Source organism: Schistocerca nitens, chromosome 1 (assembly GCF_023898315.1).
Source record: "Schistocerca nitens isolate TAMUIC-IGC-003100 chromosome 1, iqSchNite1.1, whole genome shotgun sequence".
NCBI classification, from domain to species: Eukaryota; Metazoa; Arthropoda; class Insecta; order Orthoptera; family Acrididae; genus Schistocerca; species Schistocerca nitens.
The window spans coordinates 1,016,036,943-1,016,063,011 of NC_064614.1; the positions used below are offsets into that span (position 1 = coordinate 1,016,036,943).

A 26,069-nucleotide genomic window follows, 5' to 3' on the forward strand; every position below is an offset into this window, starting at 1 on the left:
CAACTCCCTCAGCGTTTTCCAAGTCTGATGGACGTGATTGTCAGCGAGAGTTTAGTAAACGGAGTTGCGGGCCCCAATTGTTATTTAAAAAATTGGAATTTCCATCCTTGTTTATTAGGTTTTCTGACGTCTTTATTTCGATAAAGTACTTAATTGTGCTATCCCGAAACGTGACGTTTGCATTGTGGTACTGGTCTCTTGGTAATTCATTTCATGATTACATTCGAGACGGTGCTCTGCGACAACTGGTTTGCTTGTTTGTTTTAGACGGGTACGCCGCTGATGTTCCTTGCATCTCACCACGACTGTCCTCATAGTCTGTCCAACGCAAGACATGGCACATTTGCATGCAATACGATACGCACCCAGTTTCGGAGACTTGGATCGTCTTTAACATTACAAGCAATACTTTTCATCTTAGCTCAAACTAGCGAAATGCATTAGACGCCATGTTTGCGTTAGGAGTATACCGATCTTTCCGGATATTGGGCCAGCATAAGGCAGACAAGCGATTTTTGACTTGTCTTCACTGGTTTCAGTCTCAGCCTCTTTCTCAGGCATTCTTGACTTTGGCTGCATATCCCATTCAGTTTGAAACTTTGAGTATCCATTCGTTCGGAACATCAATTGCCGGTGTTGTAATTCTCTGGCGAAGCTGTCTCTCTACGAGCCATAGTCTTTAGTACAGAGTTTTGTGATGGGTCGAGGTGTAGAGGCAGTCAGTTGTCGTAGGTTTTCTATACACACTGTCAATCAGGGATCTTTCCGGTCTTCTCTCAACTAACACGTCGAGGAACAGTAGTTGACCTTTTTTCTCCACCTCCATCGTGACATTTTATTACGACGGATAGAGTTTAAATATTCCAGGAACTCTCTTCCACAGAGCTCGAGCACTCGAGACTGAAACCGAGGAAGATAACCCAAAAATCCCTTATATCTGTCTTATGCTGGCTCAAGAGCCGAAAAGATCGGTAGACTCCTACGGAAACATGGCGTCTAGTGTATTTCGCTCGCTTCAGCTAAGACATTAAGTGTTCCCTGTAATGTTAAAGACGTTCCAAGTCTCCGACACTGGGAGTGTATCACATTCCATGCGAATGTGTGATGTCTTACGTGGTGCAGACTGTCATAACAGTCGAGGAGAGATGCAAGGAACAAATAAGCAAATCAGCTGTCGCTGAGAACAGCCTCGAATGTAATCATGAAACGAAATACGACGAGACCAGTATCACGGTGAAAACGCCACTTTTCTGGGACAGCATAATTAAGTAGTTTATCGAAATAAAAGCACTCCGTCTTCAGACCACAAGTGGCCCATCGGGACCATCCGACCGCCGTATCATCCTCAGTTGAGGATGCGGATAGGAGGGGCGTGTGGTCAGCACACCGCTCTCCCGGTCGTTATGATGGTTTTCTTTGACCGGAGCCGCTACTATTCGGTCGAGTAGCTCCTCAATTGGCATCACGAGGCTGAGTGCACCCCGAAAAATGGCAACAGCGCATGGCGGCTGTATGGTCACCCATCCAAGTTCCGACCACGCCCGACAGCGCTTAACTTCGGTGATCTCACGGGAACCGGTGTATCCACTGCGGGAAGGCCGTTGCCCTTATCGAAATAAAGATGACAGAAAATCTAATAAATAAGGATGGAGATCCCAATTTTTTAAATAACAATTGGGGCCCGGCACTCCATTTATCAAAATCTCGCTGACAATCGCATCCATCAGGGTTGGAAAATGCTGAGAGAGTAGTCGCTTCACGAAGCGCGCTCCGTAAAAGAAAAAATCATCAAAGGGCGCAGTTGTAATCCAGTCAGCACCTGAAGAAGACGGCTGAGTCGCTCGTCGGAATGTTGCGCAGAATATGCAAACAACAACTCGGCTAAACACCTGAAAACTCACTATTGCTACTAGTGTAGCATTCACGTAACTGTAATCAGGTTAATTTATTTTTTTTAAAAGTTGTTTTTAGTTAATCTATTGTTAGCGTGATTAGACGTCTTATCCATCTCAAGTTGGCTACATATGCATAGAGATAATTTTATGTATTGCTCTCATGTGTAGAAAAAAAAGTTGAGTAGCGTCAAGGTATACTTTGGGTCAGTACAACTTGCACTCCCTGTCATACTTTTAACGCTCCCGATGCGAGCGTAAGCTAGAGATTTTAGTTCTGAATGACCGAGGTTTCCCGGTTTTTATTTATTTTCGGTTATAAGAGATAATTTTTTTCTTTTTTTCTAATAACCGTGTAAAAAAAATCGGAATATCGGTTAGCCCTAGCGGAGGTGCTAATGTTTTAGTTATTAAATAAATCTTTTTTTTATCAAAAAAGTAATTTTTATTCGTAAAATTTGCATTGCTTTGAAATAATGCGTTTTTATAGCAAATGCGAATAGCTGACAGTGCTGTTTTAATAACAATGCCAACAGAAACGAACAAGAAACACAAGGCATAAGAAGTGATGCTACATTGCTGAGACGATAATGTTCCCGTCACCATGAGGCGTGGCCAATTAAATGGTATGCGTTACGAGCAGTGTTCGAGATTGTGCCTTTTGGTATACACGGTAGTTTCTCACTGTCGTCGCCAGACATCCGTTGTATATCAGAATTACACCAACCCTAGTCTGCAAGCGACGTAGCGAAGAAATTCAATGCTTCATTTGCTTTAGATATTTACAATTTGTCTCCCATTAAATGGAATAATAAAACGACGAACGAATTATATTAATGGTAAGAAATTAAAAACTTAGTAACAGTTCATTTACAATAATGATGCCGGCCGCGGTGGTCTAGCGGTTCTAGGCGCTCAGTCCGGAACCGCGCGACTGCTACGGTCGCAGGTTCGAATCCTGCCTCGGGCATGGATGTGTGTGATGTCCTTAGGTTAGTTAGGTTTAAGTAGTTCTAAGTCCTAGGGGACTGATGACCACAGATGTTAAGTCCCATAGTGCTCAGAGCCATTTTACAATAAGGATCGTCTCCTTCGATCATTATCGTAGATAATAAAAAGAGACTTAAATGTCTCAGGAAAACATTTAATTATAAGTTCATTTACAGTTAACAATAAAAACAGAAGGTACAGGGTATGCTGTCTGTGCGTACATAATACGCCTTTATTTGCTTGAAGCCATCGAAAATGGACAAATTAACACGAAAAATATAGTTCTTCAACCTCAGTTGTCAATCTATACTAAATATTCGTAGTGCCCAAATAGTGGCATGGCCCCAGATTACAACATCAGTTTCCGGCAGAGTTTCAAAAAATTAAAATCGTTAGGAGAATGGTGGTGATTTTTTTTAACATTCAACCACTTATCACTTTTCGACAAAAGCAGCTACTGATGGACTGACTAAGTTTTCTTTTATATCCTTATTTGAATTAGTATTTTGATTGTACGTGTTTTGAAACTGAGGTGGTCAAAATGTTTCAATCTCTGCTTACACGAAATAATTGTAATAAAATACCCAAAATTGTTTGTTTCAGAAACCGATTGTTTTGAGCGTTTTCTTCAGTCGCGTTAGACTGGCGTAAAAAAAAGCGGATAAAACAGAAAACCGGTTGTTTCAGTGATAACCGCCTAGCCGCCGACAGTAAATGAGATCATCCCAGGTGCGCTAAACGGTAGATGGAAGTGGCCTTAGCAGCCTCTCCTTAAGGATGAGGCTACGGCCGAAAGTAAGGTCCAAATTATTTAGACGGGTAAGAAACTTTAGATAAACTACGCAGTGTAGTTCTCATCTGCTGAACTCTATAGTTACGGCAAGCACCTTCAGTCAATCACGAAAATGGTAATAAATGACGGAATAGTGATACGAAGGTAGTTCAGGGGGGAAATGAGCATTTTGATTGGATCTTTTGTGACAACTTTCTTGCGAGGTAAGGAAGAGCTGTTTCGCTGAATGACTGTCTATCTAATATGGAAGGAGAAGGGTGTGTTTAAGATTGAGCACATGAGCGAAAAATCATAGGCTCTTAGTCATTTGGGAAGTGTAAGTTTGCACGTTGATCTGTGGTTTCATGTTGTGATACTGTAGTAATCCTTCTGATAGTTAAATTGACTGAATATATTTATCATTCTCAATATATATATATATATATATATATATATATATATATATATATATATATATATATATATATATCATTCAGTTCAAGAGCATGTGCCTGTCAAGCTATGACGATTTTTTCCTTGTGGCTGATTGTACCCAACTCTTAGTTGATCGAAATCATCATCATTTCCTTGGGCCTTTGTCCCACTTCAATGCTTCAATGCGGGGTCGGCCTTGTGACTATGGATTTGGCGATGTTAGTGTCAGAGGGTGGCTGGATGACCTTCCTGTCGCCACCCTGTAACCCCCCCCCCCCCCCCCCGAACAGATTGAGTGTACCCCAGCTGCCTGCAGTTAGTGTTAAGTCGTGAAATAGTGAAAACGTTTTAAAACTTCTGCGAGTCGTGTAACAGAGGCGGGACGTGGGGACCAGCCCAATATTCACCTAGTGGGATGTGGAAAACCGCCTAAAAACCACATCCACGCTGGCTGGCACACTGGCCCTCGTCGTTAATCCGTCAGGCTGATTCGATCTGGGGCCGGTGCGCCTATCCGAGTCCAGGAAGCAGCGCATTAGCGCTCTCAGCTAACCTGGCGGGTGGTTAGCTGATCGAAATCATAAATGTAATTTTGTTTTCAAACGATATTCACATTTTTGGGTACAGCCCCGTGGAGATCTTCCAAAGAACCTAATATGAGTATCTGAATAGTTCTAGTTCTAGTTCCCTATAGCTGCATCGCAAAACTCGATTTTGTTGTACCACCAACCCATTTCTCAGATTAGACTCGATTTTGTTGTACCACCAAAACATTTCTCAGATTAGACCCCACGTAATTTTCTGTTTGTCATCCTCAACAAATTTTCGTCGAATGACGGGGATATCTGTGCTTTGGATATTATAAAGAAGGGGAAACAAATTTCTGGTTTGGGGATAGATAATTAAAACGTGTAACCTTCGTGAACCAAACGCAATGAAGTCAATGGAGATTAATTTGACAAAGAAACGCTTCCTTTCGAAAATAGGCATATGGTTTCAAACAAGCTTTCAGTTCAAGCCCCTTAACTCGAAAACTGGGTCTGTAGAGATAAGAATGCAATGTCTTTACATTAGTTTCACTTTTCGCAGTAATTAAATCGTTTCGTCTTCCAGAGCCGCTCACCATTCTTAATAAGGGGACGGATAATTTTGACCACGCCTATGAAGAAGGATTTCTTCCCCATTCATATTGTAAAATGAAAAGGAGACCGGCATGCATCGTCATTGTTCCTTTTAGGTTCAAATGGTTCAAATGGCTCTGAGCACTATGGGACTTAACATCTTAGGTCACCAGTCCCCTAGAACTTAGAACTAGTTAAACCTAACTAACCTAAGGACATCACACACATCCATGCCCGAGGCAGGATTCGAACCTGCGACCCTAGCAGTCGCGCGGTTCCGGACTGCGCGCCTAGAACCGCGAGACCACCGCGGCCGGCGTTCCTTTTAGGGATTTACTACGCTTATATCTGAAGCTATCAGTAAACTGTCATAAATAGTCGTCATGATGGGAATGGAATGATATTTTCGTTGCTGTATGGCCTAACGTGTGCTTTGACAGCCATCTCTGTCATTACAATGACTCCATTTATCAACGTAGCTAGCGAGGCGTTATCGAATGACCTATCTGTGGTTCAATGGGTACAATTAAGCGCTTAACACACAGTATGTAAACTGTATAAGCTGCCAAAAAAGTGCTGCCAGTGGAACACAAGTAATTGATTTAAAATGTCTAGTAACATGTTAGTCCGTTTCCTACGGTTGTCCCAGAAGAAAACAGTTAATCTGGGCCAATATTTTTGGAAATGTAGACACTGGACAGTGGACGCGGCTTAGACGTGACTTGTGTAAACATTATGCAAAGTAGACAGGGAGAATTCCGTACGAAGTATTAAAACACTACGGTGTGCCTGTTCCGCACCCTCTCCAAAAACCGTGAAGACTTACGTAAGCAATCGGTTCGTGTTATTTATCGCTGCGCGTATTGCCACCCTGAGCGTGAGCCGCAAACACATAGACAACTACGGCCTGAGTGGTTGAGTCATTGTAATACGTCGATCGTCGACAGTCGTCGAATGGCCTGTGGAGACGTTATTGTATTGTAACTCTGTTAAACATTAGGATGTAAGAGAGATTTACTATCGCTGAACTACGCAATATTCTTTTAATTAATAGCGAAGCAAAAGGTGTTGCCTGGGCAGCAATACGAATTTATCGAGGGCACTTCCCACGGCGAAGACTTCATGCACTATCGACATTTGTTGCTGTTCACCAACGATATGTATCGTCATAAATCTCTACTTTTACTAGATTATTTTGCAGTTCATTTGTAACATAGTGCAGTATTTATCTTTACCTTTTTACGTTTAATTCTGTATGCAAAACGTATTGTCTGTTTTGATGTGCTTTCATTTTATTGTTTAATAAATAATGACAGAATACAACTTACGAGTGCATATTTAATGCGCCTAGATTGAGAGGTACTGGCTCTTCACTGCCCCGCGTAGAAGATGTAAGTAGGCTGTTTAGGTTTTTATATTGGTAACGCCACGTAGCGCTCTATATGAAAATCACTGGCTGTGCTGTATGCAGTCTGTTTCTGGCTGGCATTGTTGTAATATTCGCTATAGTAGTGTTGTGCAGTTGTATGTGAACAGCGCATAGCGTTGCACAGTCGGTGAGCCGCCAGCAGTGGTGGATGTGGGAAGAGAGATGGCGGAGTTTTGAGAGCGGATGATCTTGACCTGTGTCCATCAGAGTAAATTTGTAATACTGGATGCCATGAACTGATATATATGTATATTATGACTTTTGAACACTAGTAAGGTAAATACATTGTTTGTTTTCTATCAAAATCTTTCATTTTTAATTATGCCTATCAGTAGTTAGTGACTTCAGTAGTTAGAATCTTTTATTTAGCTGGCAGTATTGGCGCTCGCTGTATTGCTTCAGTTCGAGTAACGAAGATTTTTGTGAGGTAAGTGATTCATGAAAGGTATAGGTTATTGTTAGTCTGGGCCATTTTTTGTAGGGACTATTGAAAGTCAGATTGCGTTGCGCTTAAAATATTGTGTCAGTTTATTGATGATCTGAATAAGTAAAGAGAGAAATGTCTGTGCACGTTCAGATTTGCTCAGCTGTTTGAAAACCAAATGACGTAAGGGGTTTATCAGCACAATCATTCATAAATTTTTCTAAGGGGAGGCTTCAAAGACAGAGGCTCATAAGGCGAAGAACGTACATTGGAAGCTGAGGAACAAATTCTGGACCGCTACCACGAAAATCCTACCTCTAGAGCACTAACTAGAAGCATCGCCCGCCAAGTGGTTGTATCGCACTCTGTCGTTCATCGCACACTGAAACAGGAGTGTCTGCGGCCTTAACACATCCAACGCGTACTAGCTTTGGAAGAGCAAGATTTCTTTCCACGACGAGAATTCTGAGTGTTAGAGGGTGCTGAACATGATTTTGTAAACGAAATATTCGTCATAGATGAAGCGTGTTATACTCGCGATGGAATAACTGATTTCCATAACATACACGCTTGGAGTGTACACAGTCCGCGCCAAGTAACAGCAACACATTTTCAGCGCCGCTTTTCCGTAAATCCATGGACGGGTATAATCAATGATTACATAATTGAGCCTTAAGTTTTGCCTGCACGACTGACTGGTAACAATTAACGAACCTTTTTAGGAGAAAGATTGCTACCAACTTTATTAGAGGATATTCTGTTAGCATATGTCATAACATGTGGTTCTCCATACCACATTGGTCACAGATTATGAAGATTTTTGAATAAACGATTTCCAGGACGATGAATAGGACGTTTTGGACCATGCTGATGGCCAGCTCGCAGTCGTGATTTAAATCAGCTGGGTTCTTACTTTTTAAGCCATTTGAAGGAAATTATCTGTGCTCAGCTAGTAAATAATGTGGACAAACTTAAGCAAAGATTTTCGATGCTGACACTACCATAGAGGCAAATGTGTATGTTTGTGAACGAGTGAGACGAAACTCGGTTCGCCATAATGAAACCATGTACATGTCGTCTATCCTTATAGAAATACGACACTGTCCTTGATCGAGACATGGATAATCATTATTTCTGTAGTTTTAATTACCGAATCAGTCTGGAAAAGGCATAGTGATATAAAGTTATTATTATTATTGCTGAAACAGAAAACACTGCACATGAGATCACTACGCTGGATCTGGTATTTTAAGACTAGTCGGATACTTCCAAAGCGCCTAGACTGCGTGACACACCGATGGACAATCCGCACACATCCAGAAAAGTAGCATTTCGTAGCTGGTATCAATGCCAGTAGTTTTCAAGTGTACACTAAGATCTTTTGGCTCTCTACCGAGGCCACTTTACTGGTTTGCGCCGAGTCGCTACATGGTTCCTCGTATCTGATAAGTTTTTCCAGTTGTTTCTCGTCGATTCACCTGGGATGGCAAAGCTAATGACCCACACTTTCTTTTCTGCAGGATTGTGTCTGGCTTTTTATTATTATTATTATTATTATTTCTCTCCCCTCTCAGACGCCACGTCTGGTCAAAAATGGAAAGTGACGCGGACCTTGATCAAGCGTGACTTCCTTTTAACTGTACGGTATATGTTATATTGCATTTAGGAACTTTCGGGTAATTGAACATGTATCAATAATTACGGATTTCTATAGTTGTATATACAAGTTTGGATGTAGCTGTGTTGCATTGATGTACTGGTGGATATTGTGTGGTATGACTCCTGTAGTTGATAGTATGATTGGTATAATGTCAACTTTATCCTGATGCCACATGTCCTTGACTTCCTCAGCCAGTTGGATGTATTTTTCAATTTTTTCTCCAGTTTTCTTTTGTATATTTGTTGTATTGGGTATGGATATTTCGATTAGTTGTGTTAATTTCTTCTTTTTATTGGTGAGTATGATGTCAGGTTTGTTATGTGGTGTTGTTTTATCTGTTATAATGGTTCTGTTCCAGTATAATTTGTATTCATCATTCTCCAGTACATTTTGTGGTGCATACTTGTATGTGGGAACGTGTTGTTTTATAAGTTTATGTTGTAAGGCAAACTGTTGATGTATTATTTTTGCTACATTGTCATGTCTTCTGGGGTATTCTGTATTTGCTAGTGTTGTACATCCGCTTGTGATGTGATCTACTGTTTCTGTTTGTTGTTTGCAAAGTCTGCATTTATCTGTTGTGGTATTGGGATCTATATAATATGCTTGCTGTAATATCTGGTGTTTATTGTTTGATCCTGTATTGCAATCATAAATCCTTCCGTCTCACTGTATATATGGCCTTTTCATAGCCATGTGTTGGATTCGTCTTGATCGATGTGTGGCTGTGTTAGATGATACGGGTGCTTGCCATGTAGTGTTTTCTTTTTCCAATTTACTTTCTTCGTATCTGTTGATGTTATGTGATCTAAAGGGTTGTAGAAGTGGTTATGAAATTGCAGTGGTGTAGCCTATGTATTTATATGAGTGATTGCTTTGTGTGTTTTGCTAGTTTCTGCTCGTTCTATAAAGAATTTTCTTAAATTGTCTACCTGTCCATAATGTAGGTTTTTTATATCGATAAATCCCCTTCCTCCTTCCTTTCTGCTTAATGTGAATCTTTCTGTTGCTGAATGTATGTGATGTATTCTATATTTGTGGCATTGTGATCGTGTAAGTATATTGAGTGCTTCTAGGTCTGTGTTACTCCATTTCACTACTGCAAATGAGTAGGTCAATATTGGTATAGCATAAGTATTTATAGCTTTTGTCTTGTTTCTTGCTGTCAATTCTGTTTTCAGTATTTTTGTTATCTTTGTCTATATTTTTCTTTTAGTTCTTCTTTAAGATTTGTATTATCTATTCCTATTTTTTGTCTGTATCCTAGATATTTATAGGCATCTGTTTTTTCCATCGCTTCTATGCAGTCGCTGTGGTTATCCAATATGTAATCTTCTTGTTTAGTGTGCTTTCCCTTGACTATGCTATTTTTCTTACATTTGTCTATTCCAAAAGCCATATTTATATCATTGCTGAATACTTCTGTTATCTTTAGTAATTGGTTGAGTTGTTGATTTGTCGCTGCCAGTAGTTTTAGATTATCCATGTATAGCAAATGTGTGATTTTGTGTGGGTATGTTCCAGTAATATTGTATCCATAATTTGTATTATTTAGCATGTTGCATAGTGGGTTCAGAGCAAGGCAGAACCAGAAAGGACTTAATGAGTCTCCTTGGTATATTCCACGCTTAATCTGTATTGGCTGTGATGTGATATTATTTGAATTGGTTTGGATATTAAGTGTGGTTTTCCAATTTTTCGTTACTATGTTTTGGAACTGTATCAATTTAGGATCTACTTTGTATATTTCCAATATTTGTAGTAACCATGAGTGGGGTACGCTATCAAAAGCTTTTTGGTAATCAATGTATGCTTAGTGTAGCGACCTTTGTTTGGTTTTAGGTTGATATGTCACCTCTGCATCTATTATCAGTTGCTCTTTACATCCTAGTGCTCCTTTGCAACAGCCTTTTTGTTCTGCATTTATAATTTTGTTCTGTGTTGTATGTGTCATTAATTTCTGTGTAATGACTGAAGTTAATATTTTGTATATTGTTGGTAGGCATGTTATGGGGCGATATTTAGCTGGGTTTGCTGTGTCTGCTTGATCTTTAGGTTTCAGATAAGTTATTCCTTGTGTAAGTGTATCAGGGAATTATTATTATTATGTCGTATCCATTTGCTACTAAAACTTCCAGGTTTTCCAGGTAAAAAAATGAAAATAACTCGTTATGAAGAGAGCTAAAATAATGAGCACCACTTACCTGGAAACGATAGAGGGAGCTGTCGTCCTTTACAATCAAATTTTTGGAGTCGCTGACGGGGAAGTAGTATCCGTACTGGCAGAGTTGATTGGCTAAGTGGACCGCTTCAGCTGAAACAACACACGCTAGATTAGAACGAAGCTAAAACAAGTGAATTTAGCTCACAGCTAGCGCGGAGCTGCAGTTTGCAATCAGCGCGAGACGGCAATAGGAATAGGGTCGAAAGGACGATTTCACAGTGTATTTGGTACGGTGCCAAGAATATTATAGCTGCTTATTTAGGGCGGAGGCGAAATTTACGACTTCCGCCAACTCTCATTTAGGCTCACATCGGGTGCAGAGCGGTACGACTCAGGCGAAATGCAACAGCATGCGCGCAGCACATGCTGTATATTCGGGAGCTACGGCGTCAGGAAGCACTCTTAATCAGATTCTGGCGACACTAGTTTCCGTCTCAGCAAACTGACCAACCTATGAAATGCGCGAGTGGGAAGTTGAATGTAAGCTGCGATGTCGTATATAGAAAAGTGCAGTTATGTGAAGGTACAATTCAATATCTAGTGGTACAGCTCGTCGCGCAACACAGTGCATCGAGAGACAGAGGTTGTAAAGTTTTCATATGTTTCCTGCCACTGTAAATATTTCACCTTTACTGCACTGGGACAAAGATGAATGAGCGCGCTGTATGAGTAGTAGCTAAAATCCTTGACTGTGTTCAATGTAATCTGTGGTGCGTTTGGCCGCTAGTCAATTTTGTTGCGCTGGGGCATTCTTATTACAGGCATAATAGCGAGCTGGTGAATTTAACAGAGAGAGATCTGATATTTGTGAATCTATGAGAAATTATCTGAAGAATTTTATTACGGAGATGAAAACTTGTTTTTAATGATATTTTCTTGACTGTATAGATGGAGAAGATTTTTGGAGGAATATTTCAAGGCAAGTAACGCACGCGCAAGAATGAAATGTTTGTTTGTCAGAATTATTACACGAAGGAAATCTTTGTTCCTTAGATAATAAATAATATTCATGATGAGTGTTGATTTGATCTGTTTGTTTTCGTTGTATCACAACTAATGTAACTGGTTTAAAAGTCTGTAATTTCTGTAATGAGCAAATTGCGTAATCGTTAGTGTTTTTTTGACAACAATCACAGTTTAATTTATCAAGAACGGCTTTCTTTAAAGTACAATCTTCGTCCATCGTTCTTAGTAAAGCTATAAATATTTTGTCGTATGTGCATTGCACATTATGCCACACGTAGCTACGATCGTTTCTGACAAAGAAAAATTTAGTAGTGAGCAGATTATTTTTCTTTATCTGCTGCATTTGCTGATTTCAGTTTGATTTCTAGAACATCAGACACAAAGTGGATTGTTGAACAAGAAGTAAGTTACTTTTCTTTCAAGCCATATCTCACTTTGCAAACAGTCGGTAGTCAGAATTTTCAGATAGCGCGCTAAATAAGCTGATTAATTTAAGTTGAACAGTGAAGGTAATCTTAAACCGTTATTTTCTACGGAGCTGAGAACTATTTTATTTTGTGGATATTTCAAACCAGGCATTGCATTTCATGTTACTAACTTTCATAACGTACTTCAGTATTGAGTTTCATTTAAATAGTTTTTACTGAGTACACAATTAGTTTCTTTTGGGATTTCTTTAGATTCATCTTCATAATTTCAAATTCATCACATCACTAAGATTTAAGTTTTGTATCACGACATTGTTCACAATCGCAACACAAGGCCAACCAACAGTCATTATTGCTCAGCAGGTAATACGATACTGTATTCTGCGGACTGTAAGACGCACTTTAATTTTTCAGCATTTTTTAAAATAACGTTTTTACCTTTTTATTGTTACACTGCAAAGCCAGACTAAAAAACTTAGTTTATAAAACCGAACTGACCTTTAAAATTCCTGAAAATGGTCGACTGAGCTTTCTTCTGCTTCTCCTTCTCCTTCTTCCTCGTCGTTGTCATCGTTGTCCTCTTCATATATACGAGTAATCTTCACTGCCATCGAGTGATCTTCACTGCCATCGAAAGAGTTACTTATGCCGCAATTCTTTAAATATTTAACAATAATGTCTTCTCTCATTCTAAACCACGACTGTTTTATCCACTGACACACTTATTTGATTGTAGATGGTTTTGAAGCTCTCTCGGGCGTAAATTCACGTTGGGTTTTATTCATCATCCATTTGTTCCATTCCTCTCTGACATACACTTTAAATAGTTTATTTATCAAGACATCAAGAGGTTGCAATTGTGAAGTAGGTCCTCTCACAATAACAGCGAGCTCTTTATTTCTTTCTCAATTTCTCTTTCACAGAGTTTTTCAGATGGGTGCTAAACTGATCTGGCACACGAAGAGAACTCTTCTTCAATAAAGCAGCTTTGTTAAGGCTTTCGTGGCCACTTGTTGACAAACTGCCTATTGGCTTCTGTCTCGGGTTCTTCGGCCAACGTTCATCTAATGATTTTTCTGACGTTTCGCCAGCACGAGTGGCTGGCATTGTCAAAGCTTCACCCTCCATTGCCGGTGGTGAACTGGAGCCGAGCTCGCGGCCGCAGACTATATGTACCTGGCGCGCCAACGTCCGAGGGCTTCTCCGCGGTCATTTCCGGTGCGGTTCTCCTCTTGCTACCTGCGACGGTCGTTCGCTGCAGTACGGGAAGCCAGGATCCGTTTACCTTAAGGCTTTCCTCTTTCTTGTTGAAACTGTTCGCGTGTTTTTGTATTTCTACAGCTTCTCTAAACAAGCGCGTGGCTCTAGAGAAGCACTATCACACGCGCTTGTTTAGAGAAGCTGTAGAAATACAAAAATACGCGAACAGTTTCAACAAGAAAGAGGAAAGCCTTAAGGTAAACGGATCCTGGCTTCCCGTACTGCAGCGAACGACCGTCGCAGGTAGCAAGAGGAGAACCGCACCGGAAATGACCGCGGAGAAGCCCTCGGACGTTGGCGCCGCAGGTACATATAGTCTGCGGCCGCGAGCTCGGCTCCAGTTCACCACCGGCAATGGAGGGTGAAGCTTTGACAATGCCAGCCACTCGTGCTGGCGAAACGTCAGAAAAATCATTAGATGAACGTCGGCCGAAGAACCCGAGACAGAAGCCAATAGGCAGTTGTCAAAGCAGCTTTACTTCTCTCCCACACTCTGTTAATCCGTAATTTCATACCAGCCTAGTCCATCCAGCATTGTCATGTACGTGAACAACGCCTGTGTTTGTTTCAAAAGGTTTTGACATTGTTCTGCGTTTGAAAATGATCGCTGGATTAAGCCTAGTACCACCAGAATAACATGAAAGGACAACAGTGTAGTGAATTTTTTTGGTGTCCACTTGTTTTTATAGTTAACAGTTCTAGCACCTTTCATGACAACAGTTCTGTTACTCGGCACATCAAATGCCCGGGTAGTTTCGTCCATATTCGCTATTTGGCTTGGTTACACGCTGGTTTTCTTTCGATGTTGAATAATAAAGTGATGGGACGATAATATTTTCGCTTCATACTCTTGTGGCATTTTCTGTGGTATTTTGGTTTTGGTTCGCTTGCTAAATCTATGACCTTTCATAAACCTGTAGCAGCAACCAACTACACCTTTAAAGTCTTTTAAGTTCCATTGTAGCGCTAGTATACGAGCGTGTATTTGCATCATTTTTGTATTAATTCCAGTGCCATTTTGAGTGTGTCCTTGAATGCATTTCAATACGTCATCTAGTTTTGTCCATTTTGCATTCAGTCCTCTACTTGCACATTTAGTCTCTCACTTTTCTTTTCAGTTCTTGTTTACTAGCTCACCAAGCGCGAACGGTTTTTTATGCTGGTGGAGGGCCGAAACGCCGCTCAGCTGTTCTGTTTCCATATTCTTCTGCATATGCTGTTACTTTAAAGTGTTTATTATGCGATCAAGACTGTCCTATGAAATACTTTATTACTAGTTACTTACGATTACTGTTGTTCTCAATATATTTACAGAAATTATTGGATTTGTGTGCCAGCGATTTTCACAAATAACAGATTGTGTACTCATTTGGTGGTAACGATGCTGTGGCAAGGACTATAGCACGGAATTAAACAAGGCTTCCCCTTAAATTATGCTGAGGTGCTCTTTACTGAGAAGTAGATTCTCATTTTCCTATAATCATAACATTTACAGAAATAATTCATAAACGATACCACGACGCAGCATATTCCATTATCGTGTTTTCCCTTTCATTTATGTTTGTCTTATCTCTTTTCAAAACGTTATCCTTTCCATTCAACTGATCTTTCAAGTACTTTGTTGTCTCTCACAGACCTACAATGTCATCGTTAACTCTTAAACATTTTGTTTCTTCAGTATCAACATTAATTATTTTCCGAAATCAAGCTTTGGTTTCCTTTGGTGCTTTGTCAATATAAAGATTGTGAACACTCCATGCTGAACTACTGCGTCCCTCTCACGTACCGGGTGATCAAAAAGTCAGTATAAATTTGAAAACTGAATAAATCACGGAATAATGTAGATAGGGAGGTACAAATTGACACACATGCTTGGAATGACATGGGCTTTTATTTGAACCAAAAAAAAAAAAAAAATACAAACGTTCAAAAAATGTCCGACAGATGACACTTCATCTGATCAGAATAGCAATAATTAGCATAACAAAGTAAGTTTTGATGTACGTATGCAAAGCTGTCTGACAATTCGTCAAATAGTTTAGCTACAGAAAATCTCTGAAATTTCTTAAAACTTATGATAACCTTGTAGTTTTGCTTTTCTTTGACGTAACGTCTGAGACAAGTCGTAGGCAATGAGCGTATTGTCTCGCACATTTCTAAATTTCTCGGCTTTTATCTGTCTTTCCATTACTCTGAGAATAATATTCATATTATTTTGCAACCATTACTTGTTAAATTGATGTTTCGGTAATATTTACACCTGGCAGCATTTCCTTCCGTCCCATAGAACTAAAATAAAAATAATTTCCAAAGCGTGACCATTATCAGCGACCCCACCATAAGCGGTACAAAAATTTAAGAAAAAGATGGGCAGAGTTAAACTGTACTCCGCATGCCAAAATATGGCGTATGGCGGAGGGCACTTCGTGTACCACAATCACTCTCCTCTTACTTCTTACAGTAGTGAATGGTGTGCGGGAGGAACAATTGCTAGCAAGCCGCCTTGTGAAGTTGAATCTGTCTAATTTTACCTCCGTGGTCTTATCGTGAGATACACGACGGAGGAAGAAATATGTTAGTTGGCTCCCGTAGGAACGCACGCTCTCGGAATTTTAACAGTGAATCACATTGCGATATACAACGCCTCTGTCATGGCGTCTGCACTTGACTTTCGAGAGCACCTCTGTGACGCTTTCTTGTTAATTATGAGCACTAGTGCAAGGGAAGGAGTAAGAGTGACTGTTAGAGCAAAAATTGACAGAAGAATTGAAGCACATGACCAGGTACTCAAATGGCTCTAAGCACTATGGGACTTAACATCTGAGGTCATCAGTCCCCTAGACTTAGAACTACTTAAACCTAACTAACCTAAGGGCATCACACACATCTATGCCTGAGGCAGGAATCGAACCTGCAACCGTAGCAGCAGGGCGGTTCTGTACTGAGGCGCCTAGAACCGCTCGCCACAGTGGCCGTCCATAATTGCAGATGAAATGAGTTTCTTTAATGTCTTAGCAATTTTATCTGTCTTGAAAACGAAAATTTACGTTAGTTTGGAATAGCTTCTATTTGAAAATATGTGTAACTTGCAACTCGTTTCTGATAACAGTTTTGCTTCATTTTATGTCAGTTACTGATTATTGGTGTCTATGTAACATACAGAGCATTAAATAAGTGTTTACAAGATTTCCTCGATTGCAACGCTTTTAAATTTCAGTAGAATATTGGTTCCTACGTACACGCCCATCTTGTATCCTGGAATATATTTTCACTTTTAGAAAAACTTTAACTTCTCGGCATAATTTTTGTAATTTTAGAGAAAGGCCGCAGCACATAAAAGGCGAATGCCAACTTTCAAAAACGGAACAAGGAAATACACTGACGGAAAAAAAAAATCGCAATGCGAAGAAGGGGTAGTGGGATATGAACGAAAGCTGATATGCGTGCTTCTACATCTGAAAGAGGAAGCCGATTCAAATTTCACGCCATTAATGTAAGAGTGGCGATAGCAGTGCCAGTAGAAGGATGCAAATCAGGTTTGCTTAAAATTCACGTTATAACACAAGTGAGTGTTAGTTACGTTTGAGATTGGAAGTGGTGAGTTGGCCAAGAATGCCTTACAGGCGACAAAGATGCCATTATCGACACCTTACTGAGCCTGAACATGGTCGTATCTTAGGGCTACAATAAGATGCATGTTCCTTCTGCGATATTGTAGAAATACTTGGCAGAAATGACTATAGACGAGTGCTGGCAGCGGTGGTCACCAGTATGTACGGTCGCAAGAAGACCGAGTTCCGAACGGTCACATGGCCCACCGAGAGGGAAGACTATCGTGTTTGGCTGTCTCTGATGCAACGTAGTGCATCTGCAGCATAAATTTGAAGGCAGCTGGCACCACAGTGACACAACGAACTGTTGCAAATCGGTTACTTGAAGGGCAGCTCCGAGCCAGACGCCCTGCAGTGAGCATTCCGCTGACCCCAAAACACCGCCATTTGCGACTTCAGTGGTGTCAAGCGAGAACTCATTGGAGGGCGGGCACAGTGGAGGTGTGTTGCGGTTTCTGATGAATGGTGATTTCTCCTCGGTGCCAATGATGGCTGTGGTTTGGTTAAGAGGAGGCCAGTTCAGGACCTGCAACTAACCTGTCTGTGTTTTAGACACACTGAAACATAAACCTGGAGTTATGGTCTGGGGTGCGACTAGTATGAGCAGGAGCACTCTCGTGGTTATCCTACGCATCGTGACTGGAAATTTGTACGTCAGTCTGGTGATTCGACCTGTTGTGCTGCCATTCAAGAACAGCTTTCCAGATGGTGTTTTCCAACAGGATAACGCTTGCCCACATACCGCTGTTGTAAGCCGACATGTCGCTTTGGTCTCCGCGATCACCAGGTCTGTCTCCATCGAGCACATACGGCTTATCATCGGCCAACTCCAGCGTCATCCACAAACAGTATTAACCGTCCCTGAATGGACCGACCAAGTGCTACAGGAATGGAACTCCATCTCACAAATTGACATGCTGCACCTGGACAACACAATGCATGTACGTTTGCATGTTTAGTCTCAATATTCTGGTGGCTACACTGGTTATTAATGTACCAGCATTTATCTCGCGCTTATATTAAACTATGATCTTGCAATGTTAATCACTCAAATATGTTACCTGGGCAAAGGCATTCCTGAAATTACTATACGCAAATTATATTTGGATTTTGCGATTTTTTCCGTCAGTGTGTATTAAACTTCTATTACAGGGCTAGAGGCGAAAATCTGAAAAGTGTACCACAGTACAACACTCTCCCCTATTTACTTACTTGTTCATTTATTCATCGCTTAGTAGAAGCCTGATGCAATCTTAGTCGATCTACTATGTGACCTAATTTATCTACTGAAGCATGCTGAAAGTAGTTGCAATTCAGATGCGAATCAGTATAGTCACCGAGTAGGTATAGATGTTAGCTGTCATTTGCAACTGGTTACCAGCCCGCTTTAAATCGATGTAGACAGCACACAGTTATCACAATCCTGCAGCTCTTAGAAGTTTCTTTCACAAAAACCAAAACTAAAGAACTATGAAAGAGATGAAGGGTAATGTAAGAGTCGGAGAAAGCACGCGTATATTATGGGACAACAAAGTACAGGATGGCGCACGAAATAACAGCCCCGAGTACGGACTACTCGCTTATTACGAGTACGTACAAATTATTGCCCTCCACGAACAGATACAACAAATAGGTAAACATGTAATACAGGGTGTTTCAAAAATGACCGGTATATTTGAAACGGCAATAAAAACTAAACGAGCAGCGATAGAAATACACCGTTTGTTGCAATATGCTTGGGACAACAGTACATTTTCAGGCAGACAAACTTTCGAAATTACAGTAGTTACAATTTTCAACAACAGATGGCGCTGCGGTCTGGGAAACTCTATAGTACGATATTTTCCACATATCCACCATGCGTAGCAATAATATGGCGTAGTCTCTGAATGAAATTACCCGAAACCTTTGACAACGTGTCTGGCGGAATGGCTTCACATGCAGATGAGATGTACTGCTTCAGCTGTTCAATTGTTTCTGGATTCTGGCAGTACACCTGGTCTTTCAAGTGTCCCCACAGAAAGAAGTCACAGGGGTTCATGTCTGGCGAATAGGGAGGCCAATCCACGCCGCCTCCTGTATGTTTCGGATAGCCCAAAGCAATCACACGATCATCGAAATATTCATTCAGGAAATTAAAGACGTCGGCCGTGCGATGTGGCCGGGCACCATCTTGCATAAACCACGAGGTGTTCGCAGTGTCGTCTAAGGCAGTTTGTACCGCCACAAATTCACGAAGAATGTCCAGATAGCGTGATGCAGTAATCGTTTCGGATCTGAAAATTGGGCCAATGATTCCTTTGGAAGACATGGCGGCCCAGACCAGTACTTTTTGAGGATGCAGGGACGATGGGACTGCAACATGGGGCTTTTCGGTTCCCCATATGCGCCAGTTCTGTTTATTGACGAAGCCGTCCAGGTAAAAATAAGCTTCGTCAGTAAACCAAATGCTGCCCACATGCATATCGCCGTCATCAATCCTGTGCACTATATCGTTAGCGAATGTCTCTCGTGCAGCAATGGTAGCGGCGCTGAGGGGTTGCCGCGTTTGAATTTTGTATGGATAGAGGTGTAAACTCTGGCGCATGAGACGACACGTGGACGTTGGCGTCATTTGGACCGCAGCTGCAACACGGCGAACGGAAATCCGAGGCCGCTGTTGGATCACCTGCTGCACTAGCTGCGCGTTGCCCTCTGTGGTTGCCGTACGCGGTCGCCCTACCTTTCCAGCACGTTCATCCGTCACGTTCCCAGTCCGTTGAAATTTTTCAAACAGATCCTTTATTGTATCGCTTTTCGGTCCTTTGGTTACATTAAACCTCCGTTGAAAACTTCGTCTTGTTGCAACAACACTGTGTTCTAGGCGATGGGATTCCAACACCAGAAAAATCCTCTGTTCAAAGGAATAAACCATGTTGTCTACAGCACACTTGCACGTTGTGAACAGCACACGCTTACAGCAGAAAGACGACGTACAGAATGGCGCACCCACAGACTGCGTTGTCTTCTATATCTTTCACATCACTTGCAGCGCCATCTGTTGTTGAAAATTGTGACTACTGTAATTTCGAAAGTTTGTCCGCCTGAAAATGTACTGTGTCCCAAGCATATTGCAACAAACGGTGTATTTCTATCGCTGCTCGTTTAGTTTTTATTGGCGTTTCAAATATACCGGTCATTTTTGAAACACCCTGTAAATAGACAACGAAGAAGTAACAAATAAAATGATGCAAAGGTCTACATTTACTGAATTGATCTTGTTTTTTCATTACATTATATTATGTGCTGAATATGACATCCTTGTGTTTCAGTGTGCTTTTGCGTGCGCCCTAACATGTTAAAGTACACTTTGCGCAACTCTACCGCATCCGTTCCCAAAATTTCATTACGAATGCTTTCCTTCAACTCCTCTAACGTTATTGGGTTATTTGTTCATACGTTTCTCTTTGGACTGTCTCACTAGTCACAGGTGGTTAATGGCTAATGCTGCGGCCACGATCCTGTGATGACAGCCTTCTTCTGAGAATATTTCGTGAACTCGTCACTCACGTGAACTGTGACAGGTGGTCCCATACTGTTGCAAAAAGCATACATATGATCATGCGGGGTCAACTGTGCGTCAAAGATTCGTGTATACACAGCAGTGTTACTATTGTTTCAAAAAATAAGAGAGCTACAGTCAAGACTTGCTGACACGACACGCCACTCTCTGATTCTTCCACCGTGAAGAGGTTCATCATTAATCGAATAGGGACTGTAATTAGTTTTCACATGTCCTGTCAGATGGAAGAAGGCTTCATCACTGATGAAATACGGCGGTGGATCCAATATTCCACTATCAATCGTTTGACACACATATTATCTTGAGGGCTTCGCCCCTATACAGTATGTTGACATGACCTATGTGAAACGTTCACTTGCGACAATTTACGTATCGACTTCTTTGGACTCTGGATCACTCGTGCTCTAATGGTGTACTAGCGGACGGGGCTCGATTCTTTCTTGCGTTTTCGACTGACCTTGTCGTACTCCACTTTGTCATCAAATGCTACATGTCTCTTTTTTCTGGTATTCACACGCTAGGAAACTTCTTTGCAAAAATGTCCCTCGTTTCCTTAAATAACTGATAGACACTTACGCCTCCACTATTGCGATTCCTTTTTCAAGAGGAAATATCTCGTACAAATCTTAACCAAGACGCAAAGGGTGTGGTACCGATAATGCAATACTTTGTAGCAACAGCTTCGAAACAACAGATGGCAGTTGACGGGCGACAATGAGCATGTAGTACTCGGGGCCGGATTTCGTGCGCCGTTGGATTGGATTGTTTGGGGGAAGAGACCAAACAGCGAGGTCATCGGTCTCATCGGATTAAGGAAGGAAGTCGGCCGTGCCCTTTCAAAGGAACCATCCCAGCATTTGCCTGGAGCGATTTAGGGAAATCACGGAAAACCTAAATCAGGATGGCCGGACGCGGGATTGAACCGTCGTCCTCCCGAATGCGAGTCCAGTGTGCTCGTGCGCCGTACTTAGTATTTTTAAGCAAAACAGCGTCACATAAATTGGTATTGAAATGACAAAGACATGGGATGGATGAGGAAGGAAACAGATCGTGACGTTTTATAGGAAAAATCTCAGTTTTACATCCAAATCACGTTAGCTGTAGCTTCTGTAAAAAGACATGTAGCATGTACAACATCCAGAGACATGTTTCATAGCAAAGAACACATACTGAGCTATTTTTCAGGTACGTGTGCATAATTCTGAAACATTAAACTAAAAACCCTTCTAAGAGAGAAAGAGGCTGTTTCTCAGCAACGTCACAGTTTCTTCCCAAATTCAGAAGCGTTTATTTTAGTATATACTTACTCTGTGGAAAACATATTTCTATTTCGTTAATATTCGTTCTGTTGCCTGTGGTAACTCAGCATACTGGAGAAGCTGGCAGAGAAAAACTTGTGTAACGTCATGGTGGCCACCGTGATGGCGCTTGTTAGAGTACTGTAGTCATTCACAGGTAATCTTTTAATGTGACATCTTGTATTAATAATGTAAGAGTTCGGGCTACAAAATTTGAGGTGGATTTAATGTTATACACTCAATCTCCAATGGTAAGAATCTATAGAAGTCAAATAAATGAAAATTATAATACTGAGATAAGTGTAGAAATTTTTCCATCCGAAATAAACTGTTTATACCTTACATTACGCTCATGTTATGTTTCCCGGCTTGGAAGAATCCATTCTGTTGGAGCATAAAAATTATCGTTTCACCGATTTTCTAATATTTTCTAACCTTCTATATGCGTCTGTATTACTTATTTTAGTTTCTTTCGAAGATAGGTGCTCCCACTGATTAAACCGTTTTTTTATGATTGAAGAAGCTAACTGCGATTTAATTGTATTTCTGCAGCTTTGTATTCTATTTACATTAAGTAATTTTGTACATCATGGTGGCAATTGTGGAAAGCATTTAGTCTAACATGGAAATGGAGGCTGTCGTGGGTTGAGCGGACAATTACTTTTGGCAGAGACTGAGAGCATTCATCCGACTTGTATTAAAAAGGATACTTCAGGGGTTCACCCGAATTGCTTTAGAAACAGAATTACCTGAGCGAGGTGGCGCAGTGGTTAGGACACTAAGACTCTCATTCTGGAGGACGACGGTTCAAACCCTCGTCCGGCCATCCTGATTTAGGTTTCCCGTGATTTCCCTAAATCGCTTCAGACAAATGCTGGTGCGGTTCCTTTGAAAGGGCACGGCCGACTTCCTTCCCCATTGTTCCGTAATCCGATGGCATCGATGACTTCGCTGTTTGGTCCGCTCCCCCAAGCCAACCAACCAATCAACCAACAGAATTACCTGTGCCTAAAGACTCAGAAAGTTTCCCGTGCTGCTTCACCAGAATTAATTACGAAGAAATACCTGAGCAGCAATTAAAATGAGTCTTGTTAATGCCTATAAAGTTAATGTAAAACTACGAGTATTTCGCATTTCAGTATCAATTTTAACAGGACTGTTGGCACAGTAAATACTTGCTACTGATTAGTTAAATGTCTCATTATGAGATAACGTAAAAGTTATGAGGTGCAAATGACTGCTTCGTTCAGAAAAGAGTATGAAGAATTTCCTAAACTCGAGGTCGATAAAAAAAAATTCTGAACCCGCATTCAGCTGACACCACAAATCCAACTTTCGGATTTAATCAGTAGCATGACGAATTAATGAAACTGGCTGTGGTATGTTCCAGGAGTCTGGTCCCAGAGTTCACTTGTGATAAGTAAATTTTAATAAGTATCCATACCACGATGTTTATTATTTAAACACAATTCACAGATTTCACTATAGCGACAGACAATGATTGGCCATATTTTTGCGCTGCTGCCAACTTACTTTTGGAAAGTATTAAAAAAAAATAGAAGTGCTGTCGTCTCATCGACCTACCTCAACGGCAACTATCACTGAAATGCCTTGTGTGATTTCTCCGAAATCTATGTACAGACATGCTTCACCCCAGCATTTTAAGGGATGTGAAATTTAAAAATCGATGTCTATATGTGTACTTCATAATAGAAATAAGCATCCAGATCGCTAGGACAGCTTTATATTACTTTTAACCCACAAAGTGTTTATTCTATATATTAAGTTAATAGTACCATATACAGACGTGGCGCAACAGCAGTACCTACGACCAACGCCAAACAATCGTACCGTGACGTCAAAGGCAAGCAGCAAACGCCAGAAAAATTGTGTGGCTTGTAAAATTAGTGAGTTATAAGTTAATACTTCAATGAGGTTAGATAATATGGAAAACACAAGTAGTTGTTTGCATGAAATTGGACTAAAACAATTAAGATAGCACAGCTGTGGTTAATTTGGTGCACAGCATACACGACATGACTAGCCATCTGTTAACGAAGCTACTCCCGTCTTCGAAAAATTTTTTTATTTTCATGGATAAACACTGAGGCATGCACATCACAGTCGGTTGTATTCACTCAATTTTCTGTACTATTACAACGTCAGGAACAAATTCAAAGGTTATAACTTTGTTTAATGAAACTCCTTTTGAATAGATCTACACTTTCAACTGATTACCACTCACAACACACACTAAGTAATTGAGCTCCACAGACAGATTGATATACATAAAAATAATACAATCTTATTTCACTGTTATCACCCTATTCCTGTGTAAATACATTAAATTCATTTTATCTTTCACTTTCTGTAGGTTGTTACATGATTTTTTTAAATATTCACAATGGCTGGCTACACTAATCTTGATGCTCTCTTGCACTGCTGCTGCCTACAGCGTGCTCCTTTTATCTTCTGTTCTCTTTCAGAATGGTCCTGCAGCTGTAGATGCATGTGTGTTAGAAAAGTAATGAGACTGATTTTTATCTTTTTTATTTTTTCAAACAACGATATTATCCCCTTTGAAATAGTTTCCTTCGGTAGCGGTACACCAGCGAAGCCGTTGTTTTTAGCCTTGGCAGCAGAAGTGATGGGTTCAGTTGGCGTGGTCTTTAACAGGTCGGTCACATTTTTTTGAATGTTCTACAAAGCCCCAAAAATATATCGTTTTAAGACATTTTTCAATTTCAGGAGAAGAAAGAAGTCACAAGGACTCAGATCGGGTAATTAGGGGAGCTGTGGACCAACAGGAGCGCCGTGTGACATTGGCCACTGCAGTGTTGCAGCATAGACTTGTCTGCAGTGCCCGGTCTCACAGGATTCAATCTTTTCCTGAGGCTGTCAACGATATTTCTGTAAAACACTCGGTTGACAGGCTGTCCTAGAGGAGGAATCTCACAGGAGCAGGAATACGTTCGACTTTTTCGTCGAAATTGAATGTCACCTCAAGCGAGATTCATCTTCAATGTGTTCTTGGCCTTCCAAAAATGATATGTGCCAGCGATAAACATTGCAATTGGTAACGAATGTTCTCAAAAGGCCTGTTTCAACATTTAACTGGTCACATTCACTGATTCCCCAAGTTTAACACAAAACTTGATGCTATAACGTTGCTCTTAAGTCCTCTGTTCCATTTTCGCATTGCACGACAAAAGCACAACTTCACTGATGGCGGTCTCAAAAACCACGTGATGTCTGTACAGAGCTGAAACTCCGTCTGAGCATCTGGAAGGGACGAACTCACCGGTCTACACAAGTAGAACAATACAGCGTCGACAAATCGCTCGCTGTGTTGTCACTCTCATTACTTTTCTCACACACCTCGTAGGTAAGCTGGACAGATCGGAAAAATGCACGGCACGGCATCTGAACCAATCTGTGGTTCTGTAAAATGGAACAGTTATGGCTTTTCCGTCTATGGCAGATACTCCCAAAATAATATGCTAGCTTTGAAATGCCTGTGACAAGCCTGAAAATTGACAGTGAAGTACGATAACAATATACTCAAGCGAAGTGATACGGCAACCAATATACCATTATCTAAAACATGTATTAGTAAAATATTCAAAACAAGGACTCAGCTCTGGTAAGTATGGGGGCTGTGGACCAACAGGAGTGCCGTGTGACATGGGCCATTGTGACGATGCAGCATCCACTTGTCTGCAGTGTCTGGTCTGACGCGATTCAACCTTTTTCTGAGTCTTTCGAGGGTATTTCTGTACCTGTAACTGTGAAATACTGCCTTGGAATTGAGTGGCGCCGTTTCTGTTTCATTGTACCGTACTTAGGAAACTTGATCAAACGAACCTTCTTTTCTTTTGTGTAGTTTCCATCAGCTTTCGATTACGTAACACTTCTTAAGCATAATATAGACAAAACTGAATAAACGCATATTATATTTCGTTAAACACACACAAGCACCACGTAGTAACACACAATA

The 26,069-nt window shown here is 40.9% G+C and overlaps 1 protein-coding gene and 1 pseudogene across 1 annotated transcript in view; both read right to left on the reverse strand.

Moving 5' to 3' along the window:
• The window catches only part of LOC126221264 (regulator of G-protein signaling 11), a 289,957-nt gene that overhangs the window by 202,594 nt on the left and 61,294 nt on the right, over positions 1 to 26,069 (reverse strand). Inside the window, exon 3 of the mRNA XM_049942176.1 lies at positions 10,928 to 11,037. Within this exon, the coding sequence (XP_049798133.1) occupies positions 10,928 to 11,037 (110 nt within the window). The remainder of the gene's footprint in view (positions 1 to 10,927; positions 11,038 to 26,069) is intronic.
• On the reverse strand, positions 1,490 to 1,606 carry LOC126207735 (5S ribosomal RNA; annotated as a pseudogene).